General features: G+C 40.7%; 1 protein-coding gene across 4 annotated transcripts in view; it reads right to left on the bottom strand.

Moving 5' to 3' along the window:
* Positions 1–4,094: 4,094 nt before the first annotated feature.
* MCTP2 (multiple C2 and transmembrane domain containing 2) overlaps positions 4,095–12,382 on the bottom strand; it is a 242,419-nt gene continuing 234,131 nt past the window's right edge. For all 4 annotated transcript variants that reach the window (XM_047737123.1, XM_047737124.1, XM_047737121.1 and 1 more), the window contains 2 exons: positions 7,719–7,816; positions 4,095–5,528 (listed from right to left, as the gene is read on the bottom strand). In XM_047737123.1, coding sequence (XP_047593079.1) covers positions 5,460–5,528; positions 7,719–7,816 — 167 coding nt within the window. In that variant the 3' untranslated portion in view covers positions 4,095–5,459. The remainder of the gene's footprint in view (positions 5,529–7,718; positions 7,817–12,382) is intronic.

Here is a 12,382-nt window from a genome sequence, read left to right as displayed (position 1 = left end):
TTTTCTGCCTTTTCATCATAGAAAATCTTTATGTATTCTGGGCAGAATTGTCAAGTTATATACAGAGATTGCATATTTTCTTTCACTTTGTGGCTTACCCATTTACTCTCTTAACCGTACTTTTTGAGGAAAAAATTAAGTTTAGTGATCTCCAATTTATCAGTATTTTCTCATTATGATTAGCATCCTACTATCAGTATAAGAAATCTTTATCACATAGATGTGAAGAGATTTTTCTTATGTCCTTTTCCTGGAATCTTTTACTGTGCCTTCTATCTTTGGATCTGCAATTCACACAGAATTGACTTTTTTGAGTATAAGGAAAGAGTCAATATTTATTTTATCCATGTGGATACTTAAGTGACCCAAGGTCTTTTTTCAAAAGGTTTCTTCCCCTACACTGCATGCTGTCCCCACATTGAAAATATGTCACCTTTGACATAAATTAGATCACGGGTTAGCAAATATGTGTGGATGTCCTTCCGGTCTTTTCTATTTCTTTAATCTGTCTATGCTTGTGCCTATAGCACGTTGTCTAGTTACAATAACTTTATAATACATCTTGTTATCTGCCAGTGTTAATCATCTGTAAGATTGCTTGGACTATTCTTGAATTCTTGCATTTCCGTGTACATTTTAGAATCAGCTGATTAATTTCTGTAAAAAAACAATTTTTCTTGGGCTTACATTTAATCTCTTGACATCTTAATATATTGAATCTTCTAATCCACGAAACCCTACATTTATTTATCTTCTCTCTTTCAATTATGTTTTTGGTGTAGAAGCTTACATATCATTCATAATTTTATATCTATATTCATAAGGGATTCTGGTAAGTCATTTCCATCCTTGTATCACCTTGTTGGGTTTTGGAATGAGGATTGTACCGGCTTCATAAAATATGTAGAAAAGTGTCACTTTTTTCTTCTTTTTTTACTATTTCCTGGAAGAGTTTAAATGAAATTGGTTATTTTTTCCAAAAATATTTAGAGGAATTTCATAGTTTTATTGTTGTTAATTAAATGAGCTATTACATCTAAAACACTTAGGAAGTACCTGGAATTTAATACATGCTCTAAAATGCTATTCTTCTGTGCTTGATTATCCATTTTCCCCATGTAAATCACATTAACATGCCAGAACAGAAGGGCAGGTTTTCTACAAGGAGACCCACATAAAGAGGTAATATGCTTTAAGCCATCCTTTAGATGTCACCTTTCAACATTCATCTAATGATTCAATTGACTACTCATAATATTTTCAGAAGATATTGTATTTTTATTTCCCAACCACTTTACTCCCATAAAAGTTAGATTACGACTATACAAAAGAGAGGGGGTTTTGACGGGGCAAAGTTTTAAATGACAATACAGATCACTCCATCTCGTACTCCTGAAGAATTTTTGGTTTCTAACAGGTGTACACGGAGTTCATGATATATCTACTTTTTTCCCTTAATAATTCCAGGCACCTTCTTCCATTCTGAGTTCTTGGCTCTCTCTCCTCTCCTTCTAGTGGAATTTTTCAGGAGATACCTCCAAGTGGTCTCCATTTGCTAGGTCCACTCATTTCTCAACCCATATCTGGTTTCCTTTCCTACCACTCTACAGAAATGACTCATCGCCAAGACCCCCACAGGTGGACATGCCATTAAATAAAAGTCGTTTTGCTGTCCTCAACTGATGTGATCTCAGTGGTATTTAGCACTATAGACAGCACCTGTTTTCTTGAAACATGCTCTACCAACTGAATTCTCTGACAGTACATGCTTAATGCTTTTCCCTTATTTAATATTTCTATTTAGCCTTGGTTGGCTCATCTTTACAGACCTTTTTGAGTGTGGAGTCCATTTTTTGAAGCATATGGCTTCAATAATTTCTATGAATGTTGGCCCTTATGTATATCTCCTTCTAGTGCATTTCTTCTCTCAACTCCATAACCATACATTGTTACCTCTTTGAGATCCTCATTTAAAGGCTTTTCAGGTACCCCAAATTCAACATCATCTAAAACTGGGCTCCTGCTGTTCTTCTCATGGCTGCTCCTATAATTCCCTTGGAAAACACCATACCATCTTCCTGGACCCAAAGAGAACACTGAGTGCCATCTTGAACTCTGATCTCTCCTTCATCCCATAGTCAAGCAACTGAGAAGTCCCACTCATTTTTCCTCCTAACCATCTCACGATTTCACCTGTAGATTTTTTCACTGACACAATTTGAAGGTCCAGGTGACCATCAATTTATCAAGATTATTCAAATTAGCTCTTCTTTGAACATTCATTGTTGCTGGCCTACCCACTGCAGCCAGAATATCCTTCTAGAACTGGAATCTGCAAATGTCCTGCCACTTTTCAAAAGTATCTGTTTCATGCCTGGCTTTACCAAGGGAATGCAGTCTGTTTTGGTCAGGTAGATCATAAGTGTTCCATATATGTTCATTAAATGATAAATGACAAGAAGAAAAATCAAGGGTTTTTTGTTTTGTTTTACCATGCACAAATATATTTTCCTGTGATATGTAAGTAATGACTTTTCCAATATAAGACATCATTGAAAAGTTTGTAGTTGACACGGCCAGAGCTTATAAATAATATCACACAGTATAAGCTCTGTGCTTAATACAAGAAATTACTTCCTCTGATAGACCGCACTATCTACCCGTCTCAGCCCTCTATATATATATGAAAGGGCAGAGAAGAAAAGTTGACTATGACCCAATCAATTAATCACGTATTTCCTGAGTGTCTATTAGGTGCCAGTGGAGGACAGAGGGAGTCAAAGCCTCTGACAATGATGAGCTATAGCAGGCAAATGTCAGAAAAATATGAAAGATGTAAGAGGGCAGAATTTATTTGGACAGAAACTTTATTTGGACAGAAATTTATTTGGACAGAAACAGATTGAGAAAGTATTCCTAGTGAAAAGAACAATGGGAATGAGGATTAATCTGGCATAATGTACTTGGCACCATCGCCATGTCTCTTAAGAGGTTTTGGAGGCCTTGGCTTAGGGGGTGGTGATCAGAAATGGACAAGATAGAAATGAACATGAGTAACACACAACAAGGATCTATAAGTTTATGGGTTGGGACGTAGGGGGTGGGGAACATGAGGAACAAAAAAAAAGGGGGATGCCCAGTGTCTTCCAGCCCAGAAGATGCCAGTGCCAGTAAGGGAAATAAAGAATCTGGAAGGAGAGTATGGGTTAAAGGGTCCTGAACACACGGAGGGAGAGATAACCAAGTTTCTGACCCACTGAGGTAGAGAGGCCTATAAGACATCCAGACAGAGCTGGAAATGGGAGTGTGAGGTTTGAGAAGAGAACCAGGAGAGCTTGGCTAAAATTCAACATTCCTACTGAATTATCATTAATTATCATACTGTGAATCCACAATCCATAAATTTTATCCAAAGAGCATTCTGGAATCTGGTAGGGGTTTGATCACTTGTACAAATCTTCACATTTCCCTTACAATGAACGTTTTTAACGTTCAAAGTCGACTTAATCAATTAACAATTGTTTTCTACTTACAGTTTATTACAGGTTGATTCCGTCCTGCTCTTGGTAGCCCAGCTGCCGTCTGTGTCCTCAACTTAATGCTCAGAATTCCCACTGGGCAGCAGAGGGAATAAGTCTAACTAATGATGCCTTCTTGTTGGACAAATTATTTCATTTTGAAATTGTATAGCAAAAGAACAACAATGAAGTATCGGTTCCACTTTTAAATAAATAAGGGGTTATTTTGCTGCTGAAAGTTTTCATTCAAATGACTGATCAGATCTCACATGTCTGTTTTAAAATGTCTGACTTAGGTCGTTACAAAATGACAGACTGTGATAAACTACATGATAGTTGGGAGTGAGACAATGAGGCATTGTTTACACAGAAGATTGAGTAACTGGTTGAACAAAAGAGGTTCTTGGCTATCTATTGTATGTACAACGAAGAGATTTACTGGAGCTTTTATAATTTCTGCAAGTCCTTTTCCAGCCAGCTTCATTAACTTGAAGCAAATCAAATCATGCAGAAATCTGGCTCAGCCAGAAAGAAACCCAGGAAGATAGAATATGAAGAAAAACAGACACGGGATGATAAGGTTTAGAATCTTGTGCATTTTTTCATAAACATTTTGTTTGAAGATTATTAAATTACAACCCAGAGAGAAAAAAAAAAATAGTAAACCTCGCTATTAAATCAGTTTTTACCTCAACTTTTCTTTACAGTATACACACACACACATATATTATATATATAAAACACAAAGTATATGTCAACAAAATACAGTCTTTACAACTTAAATATCATTTGAACCAAAGGATATTTGTGTGTATTTTATATATGCATAAAATCGGGGTTTTTCCTTGCGGGGGGTATTATGAATGGTGGGGTCTGCAGGAATCAGCTATTCGTCAAGAGGATCTTGGGGTGGCGTTTTTCTAGGAATGGGGTTCTGAGATATAGATGCATTATGTCTAGCCTATCTTGTTCAGGAACAAAAGATTGATTTGGATGGCTGAGTTAGTTTTACTTTCTGCTCAGAAATTCGGGCAAATATAGTGATTATGACAATCAGGTGAAGAAGCCATAATAGTCATTAGTCCCTTGCTCCTCTGCCTTCATCCGTTTTCCTAAATACTCTCAGAATCCATTCATTCATCCTCTCTCTCAAGCGCTAATGTTGACATTTTATTTTGGAAATAGGCAAAGTCAAGTCGGAAGACATGGCGTTTGTAAGGCAACCAAATACTCCCACGAAAACTTCACTTTTTGGATGAGTGGTCCCTTCCGACCTTCCCGGGGCTTCCACTGCCCGCAAAGGACCACACCACAGGCTGGTGTCCAGCACCGGGGAGCTGACCGCCATTGTACACACATCTTCAGTAATCATGGTGGAAGGACGCCCAAAGGTTTGGGCTACGCCTGGTAATTATTAAAAAATCTACTTCTAAGAGACATTTGTTGGGGAGATGATGGTTACTATCAGACTTGTGGACTCAGAGAAGGAAACTGACTCACATGCACAATAATCAGAAAGGAGTGTGTGAAACAGGAGTGAAAAATAACTGAATCTTAAGGAGCATCTGTTGGAGGTAGGAAAACAAGTTCAGGGTCACTCTTGCATCCAGGTGGTCCCCCAGCCCTTCTCAAAGAGGCCATTCAGACCCCTGGCCACCTTGCTTTACCTCCTATCTGAGAAGGGACCTCAGTCTTTCACTGTCCCTCGATTGTTTCCTTGGGATGGGCCAAGCCGCTAAGCAACTAGCACACCCATGCGTGTGGGTGTGAGCACGTGTGTGTGCATGGGCGCACGTGGAGAAGCAGGGAGGGCACAGGGAGGGCTCCACGCAGCACGCATTCCAGAATGACACCACGGGTACCACCTTGGAAACAGAGATAGTGTTGGTCTAATCAATCCAACAGGGAATCGGGCGCTGGTGTCCAAGGTTGGCGTGAGTCCTAGAGAGCACTGCGCTTCTTCCGAAGGGGGCTCTGGCTGCTGCAGGGTTTCAATTCTGCGTACTGCACCTGTGAAAACAAACAGACAGCCCCGGCGGTTAGGTAACCCTAGCTCACCACAGTGTGTGTTAATGGCTCCCCAAGGACAAACCGAGGCAAAGGAAGGAAGGTTCAAAGGTAATGAATCATTTTCTAAACACAGGAACACGGAGGGATTAATTGCAGGAAGGATTTGAGAAGTCATGCATCATTTCTTGAGACCAAGAATATTAAAAGCAGATTTTTCTAATGAGATGCATGGCTTTCTACCTGCTCTCGGCACTGCCAGATAATTTTAGTTTCTCGTGTGCCCGTTTTCAACCACAAGGACGCTTAATAATGGCCTCTTGGGAAATGTTTCTCTTAGTATATGATACAGCAAAACTTACCAAGAAATATTCATTTAAAATTATCTCAGGTCTTGGGGAAAAAATTATCTGCAAATTATATACATTTATGTTTCCAGGAGAGGGGGAAAATGTTGAAATTGATACTGGCCACAGAGTTAAATAGATTTCTCTTAAAAATGAATTGCATTTACAATGTAATGGCTAAAACATCTGTGATATATCTGAGCACTTGGGGAGTCCCCAGGGGCAAGCTGTCTATTGTGTTATTTGGAAGTGTTCTTGGTGATACACGGAGGATCTTACTAGCATACTGTCTATCTTCCTCGAATGTTCTTTTGTAGCGTCACTCTGTATGCATGTCAGCTCCAGCCGGATGGCCGCTCCGAGGGCTGGTGCCTGGACGATGTAGACACAGTCCTTGTGGTGGGCTGTGCTGGATGGTGATTTCCTTTCTTTGAGGACGTGGGGACGACCTCACATTGCAACTCAAGGGTTGCAACTCAATCTCACTGCCTTGCTGTGCAGGTTCTGATTGGCTGACGGCAGAACGGCTTCATTTAAAGTATAGTATTACAGAGCACATGTGCTCACTGGCTTTTAGCATTTGTGCTGAACTCCCCAAGGACACCATGCCCCATCACATATGTTGAGCTACACTTCATCAAAAGCAGATACATGCTAAAAAAGCACCCTCACCTTTGAGTGTTTGGTGAAGGTCCCCTTGGGGAGCAGGGGAGGACATACCTGTCAATTTTCAACGCAAAACAAACAGGGGCCAGGTTACTATTTTATAATCATGGAATGCAAATGTTAACGAGGAACCTCATAGTCATAGAATGCATATAATAGCTAATTAGATCATAAAATGGAGGTTAAAGAAAAACGGCGTCATGGAATCTATTTTCATCTCTAGAACTCAGAGGGAAGGGGAAGGAAACTGGAGGTCTTTTCAGCCCCGAGTCCCTGCCATCTGCAGAGGAGCGCTGGGAACCACTTCCATGACAGCGGCCCAAGGCTGAAAATCGATACTTGATTTGGATTCTCTGAGATAATAAAGGGCTGTGTCTTTGATCATCATGCTGCTATTTCACACCACGGTCTCCCCATCTACTCCTTCTATGATCTCTATTCTCCTTTAGAGAAATCATTGCCTGTCCTCCTTCCCCTGGGATTTATAGCTGCCTGATCCGCAGGGGCCTGGCTCGGGCTACTCTACAGGACTTTCTGGCATTGTTGCCTGGTTTAATCTCGGTGCATCCACAGAGACCAGATGTGGCTGGACTCAGTGACCATTACCTGTGAATAATACTTCTGATCGATCTCCAATTATTTCAGGCTGTCTCTGCCTCTATGTGTATGAAAGGGGGTGGGAGCTTTGCCCTCGGCATCCCTAAATCTTCAGAGGGGAAGGGATAGAAGGGAAGCCTAGGACGTAATTGGGGCAAACAAGAATAAAAAAGAATAATCCTCTTGTCCCCTACTTCCCCTATAATGCCTGCCATCTGGAAGAGGAGGAAAATAAGCAATCCTCCCCTAGCTTGGGATCTCCCACTCTCCCACTCACTGAGCCCATCTTATCCTCTTCAGGGAGGCAAGCGATCAAAAAACGGACAAACACTATCTCACTATACCCACGCAGTATGAGTTCCAGATCATTCTTAAGTAGCCCTTTTTTTCGGGGTAATTTTCCATAATCATATCATGCTCCAGACAAAGGTTTTCCTGCCACCTCCCTGCAAACTAGGCCACTTTAAGGATTTTCTGATTCGTTATCTCAATTACACAAGCCCTGCTCTGTGCACCTCTGGCTCTGGGGCTGGCCAAACTTCAGTGCTGGGGTCCCCGTTGGTGGTGACCGTTCATTACGTACCTTTTGAACATCAGACGGTACCCTGGAGAGGAAGTCTAGCAGCTCATTATTGTCGATGGCATAGGGATTTCGAAGCTTCTTGGTGAATTTATTTATGCCTGGAAAATGGAAATGCAGGGAGATCTCTTTGTTTGTCTTTCTATCTACCTATCTATCTATCTTTAAAAACTCTCCTGACTGGGGGAGAGGGAGATTCACAAGTAAAAATTAGTGTAAAACAATTACTAGACCTCAAGTCACACACACACATACATGTCGCTGTCATGTGGAATCATTCACAAATGCCTTTTCTGGAAGGAAGGAGGGGTGGAGGGTGGTTTGTGGGACAGGAGCTCTGCCTTCTTCAACTGTGAAAATCCCATTACAATCCCAGCAGCAAGGTGGCAGAAACACACACTAAAACTGTGGAGCTCATTGGCTTTTTTGGACTACACTGATTAACAGCCTTCTCTGCTAGGAAAACAAACGTCCCAGATGGGAAAGGCCTTCATTAGCCCCAACAAGTCTCTGCTTGGGGGCTCTGGACCAAATGCAGCAGTGGGAGGTGGAGGACGGGAGTTGCTTTTTTGTTGTTAAAAAGAAATGGCAGAAATTTCTCTCCCCCACTCCAGCTCATTTTCACAGGTTTATCTTTTCTCCCTGCAGAACAGAACTTGACATGTTGATTGTACTTTGATGCTGCAGGAAACTGTGAAAAGTTATTATTGGAAATTATCTTACTATGGCTGCTAACTTAATTTATGGACTGTGACACTGGTGCTTGGGTTTGTCTAGTCAATGGAGTCCCTGCTAATTTAGGATGGGGACAGTGGTAATTAGAGGAGGTTCAACCCTTCAGGTGTCTTTGATGGCTGCACCTTGGGTTTGCAGGCATGCCCCAGGAAAGCTCTACCTGTGGTTTCCTCTCCAGAGGGATGTACCTCTGAGCCACTATTGTATCTCCTCTTCTGTTCCCCTGAGCTGCTGGTAAGAGCTCAGGAGCCATTGTCTTTCCACCAAAGGCCAACTCTTTCTCATGCTGAGTTTTCCAAGCATAAAGACTAAGGTGGTGGGCTTCCGAAGTTTGCCACGGAGTGCTTGTTTAGCGAGGATCATATCTGAAGCCCGAGTCGATCCCAGTAATGCTGAATGACTTCTCACCTTAGATAACCCTTCCGGACTTTTCCCTCAGAGCCAAGGTAACAGTTAACTGTTTGACCGTCCCCAGCCCATAAAAGCTTTGATGTTTTTCTCCATGAAATATTATTTTGCTTTCATCTACAGATAGAACTTCCTGAGTATCATTCTACCTGACACATGCCAACCTCGGTCATTTCCTTAGACAGTCACATTCACATCTGCTTTGCAAATGGGAGCCGGCCATTGTCCATGAGTAAAATGGTGACCTGGTGGTTGGGCTGGGGAAGGCTCCTTGTAAATGATCCTTTTTCTCTCAAGTCAGAGCTGCACTCTGCCTTTCTTCCCTCTACCCCCCACAGCAAGCCTCATGTTTCTAGCTAAAATCTCCCCCAGCATTCCTTTAAACTAGAATACTCTCACTGTATTATTCTAAAGACACTTAATTGTAGCATGGGTTTTTGGCAAAAGAAAACAGACAAGGCAAAATGATGAAGGGAGACAAAGACTTATTGAGAAAAGATATATCTTCTATTGTTAATTATATATAGTGTAAGCATCTGGAGTCTTTACAATGAACAGCAAGGCAGGGATAATCTCACAGCCGGTCAAAACACTGCATTCTTAGTCACTGAGAAGATTATAAACCTGCACAGTAGCTCAAATGTACCAATAAGGGCAGAAATTGCCCACAATGCACTGAGACTGTCTGTTTGAAAAACTTCATGAGAATCAAAATTACAAGGCGCTCTGACTGCATGCTTCAAAAGCACACCTTATTTCTTTTTATGTTGTCAAATGTCCGTAATTCTATAATATTATCTGTTGTATGAGACCAAGTGTTCACAGGGGCTCATGTATTCTTGGGTCCACAGTAAGGAGTAATGGGGCCAGGAGCAAGGGCTACGGAATGAGAGTAGCTGGGCCCCGGCTCTGGCGTCACCAGGCATCCGTTGTGTGGTTTCAAGAAAACCACTTGACCTTCCTGTGCCTTAGATTTCTTACATTAAAATCTGAAGAATAAAGACCTGCCCTATATAGTTTCTTAGGTGGATGGGAGAATCACATTGGACACCGTAGGCACAAGGATTCTCTAATCTGGAGTTCCAGAACAAAGAGGGGGGCTACCATCATGACTCGAGATGTCGACAAGCCAAAAAACAAAGGGATTATATTATTAGGCATGTGAGCACACACACCCAGATTTGGAAATTGTACCTTTATCAGCGTGACAGACAAGCCTTTAGATGTGTTTAACCTTAATACAGATAGGCAGAGGGCCTATCTACTGTGAATCTTAATGTTTTAGCACACCCAAAGGAGTAGGATCCAAATACCAAAGGATAACATGTGGCAAAGACACTATCATTTAATGGTCCCAGATCACAGACTGAAGCGATCAGTGGAGTGGATTGAGCAATACCCAGTAAAAAAGAAAAAAAAAAAAATTCTCTTGGAGATAGTTGGAAAAATTGCCTGACTGCTTGGCACATATGGCCACAGGTGAATAAAACCACTTGAAACAGAATTATAACACTATTTTTCAAATACTTGTATGAGTGCCTAGCATGCAGCCCCGACTCAGTACATTGGCGGGAGTGTTGAGATGGGGTGGAGGGTCCTTGCTTGCTCATGTATCAAACAGTAAGTGCCTCCCACATAAAAGACACTGTGTTATCAAATGGAGATGCGAAGTTTAATAAGTCATGGGTCTTCTTTTCAAGAAGTTCAAAATCTAGCTCCAGGAGTTCTTATGTACTTTGGAATGACAGAAGTACCCCAGATCAGAAGCATCTATGGTGAAGAACAGAATGAAAATACGGGAAACCTCTCAAAAGGGGCAGAAAACCCACATGGGATCCAATCCTAAGAAGTGCCTTGCCTTCTAGAAATACACCAAATGGGTGATCAAAATTCAGTAGATACCGTTTCCTTCAGAAAATGTCAAATATCCCTCTTAAGCCACTTTTCATGCCATTTTCAAAATCTACACTCCCACACAAGAGAGGTGGGGGGTGGGCTCAAAAGAAATGCCATCCCTGTAAATCGCAGGTATGAAATATGCAGACACATGAAATATTTGTCAGGTACTTGTTAAAGATCTACTACCTATATGTAACTTCCCTGGGAATTACAGGCTAAAGAGGAAAGAAAAATGCCTCACCCTTCAAAACCTTACAACGAGGTTGATGAGTCAAGGAATATTTCCTATGGCCACTACGAAATCAGGCTGCTTTTCAGGGGCTTATGTTAAATAATCCTGGTACTTAGTAAGTATTTCTACAAAAATATTATTTGGAGGAATAGGATCTGGAAATATAGAACATATGGTTAAGTAATGTTGTTTCAAAGGGTTAAAAGAGGTGGACAAAAGGGGAAAAAAATTTTAGGATCTTAACTCACCACTTTAAGGACTCAAAGAAAATGATTAAGTAACTCAGAATAGAAATGATTTTCTGGTAAAAGGAACCGTGGAAATGGAAGACATACGAAGTCTTCTACAGGAGAGAATCTCTACCAAGAATTCAGTCATATAGGAGACGTGCAAAGGAATGTCCTGGGTCCATGTAGCTAATAACAAATTTGTCTTGGAAAGGAAGTCCTAATAGAATTGCTGAGTACATTCCAGGATGGCATTGGCGGGTTTTACTCAATGAGGCAACAGAGCATATTCTTATTGTCAAGGCTTTTGACTACAATATATATGGTGAGCTCATCAATAAACTATAAGCCCCTGCCCAGAACATACAACTAAAGAACCAGACACAGAAGACAAAGCTCAAAGGGTTATGGTCAGCTCAGGAGAATATAATAAACTCCATGCTATTTAATAATTTCATCCATAAGCGGAACAATAAATAGAGCAATATCTCATTAATGATATTGATATTGATAATGATAATGATATTGATAATGATATTTTATTAATGAGATAAAAAGTTGTTGTTGGAAAGCTGCCAAGATCTTGGAGGATAAGATCAAAAGTCAAAGCAATTTGGGATAAACAGAAAGAGGGACTGGAATTCCAACACTGATGATCAAAGGAGGAAATAGAGTATAGACCCTTTTGTCGAGGGAAAGACGCAGAAAAGCAAGTCATGTATGTACCAGAATGATAAGATCCTGAGAATGTGTTTGACAAGCTGACCATGCAATTGACTTATGCCAGCTTAAAAATGAACAAAGTATTGGCCAAATGATTATAGTAATTTTGAATCATTTTCTGGTTAGGGTCAGACAACAGCTTTAAAATCTGTTTTTTAAATGTGACCAGTAAATGGATTTGCAAACTAATTCTTAATGAAAAACAATTAAGAAAGACTGAGGTTATTCAGTCTATATAGATAACATTTAGTACATATAAGGCATTCAAGGAAATACTTTTATAAAATGTTTCTTCTTTTTTTAAACATTTGTGTGTTTTTTTTTAAAGATTTTATTTATTTATTTGACAGAGAGAGAGAGCACAAGCAGGCAGAGAGGCAGGCAGAGGGAGAGGGGGAAGCAGGCTCCCCACTGAGCAGAGAGTTCGATGCAGGGCTCGATCC

This window comes from Lutra lutra, chromosome 7 (genome assembly GCF_902655055.1).
Source record: "Lutra lutra chromosome 7, mLutLut1.2, whole genome shotgun sequence".
NCBI lineage: Eukaryota > Metazoa > Chordata > Mammalia > Carnivora > Mustelidae > Lutra > Lutra lutra.
Note: the sequence above shows the minus strand (reverse complement) of the source record. Positions and strands in the feature narration are given on the sequence as shown.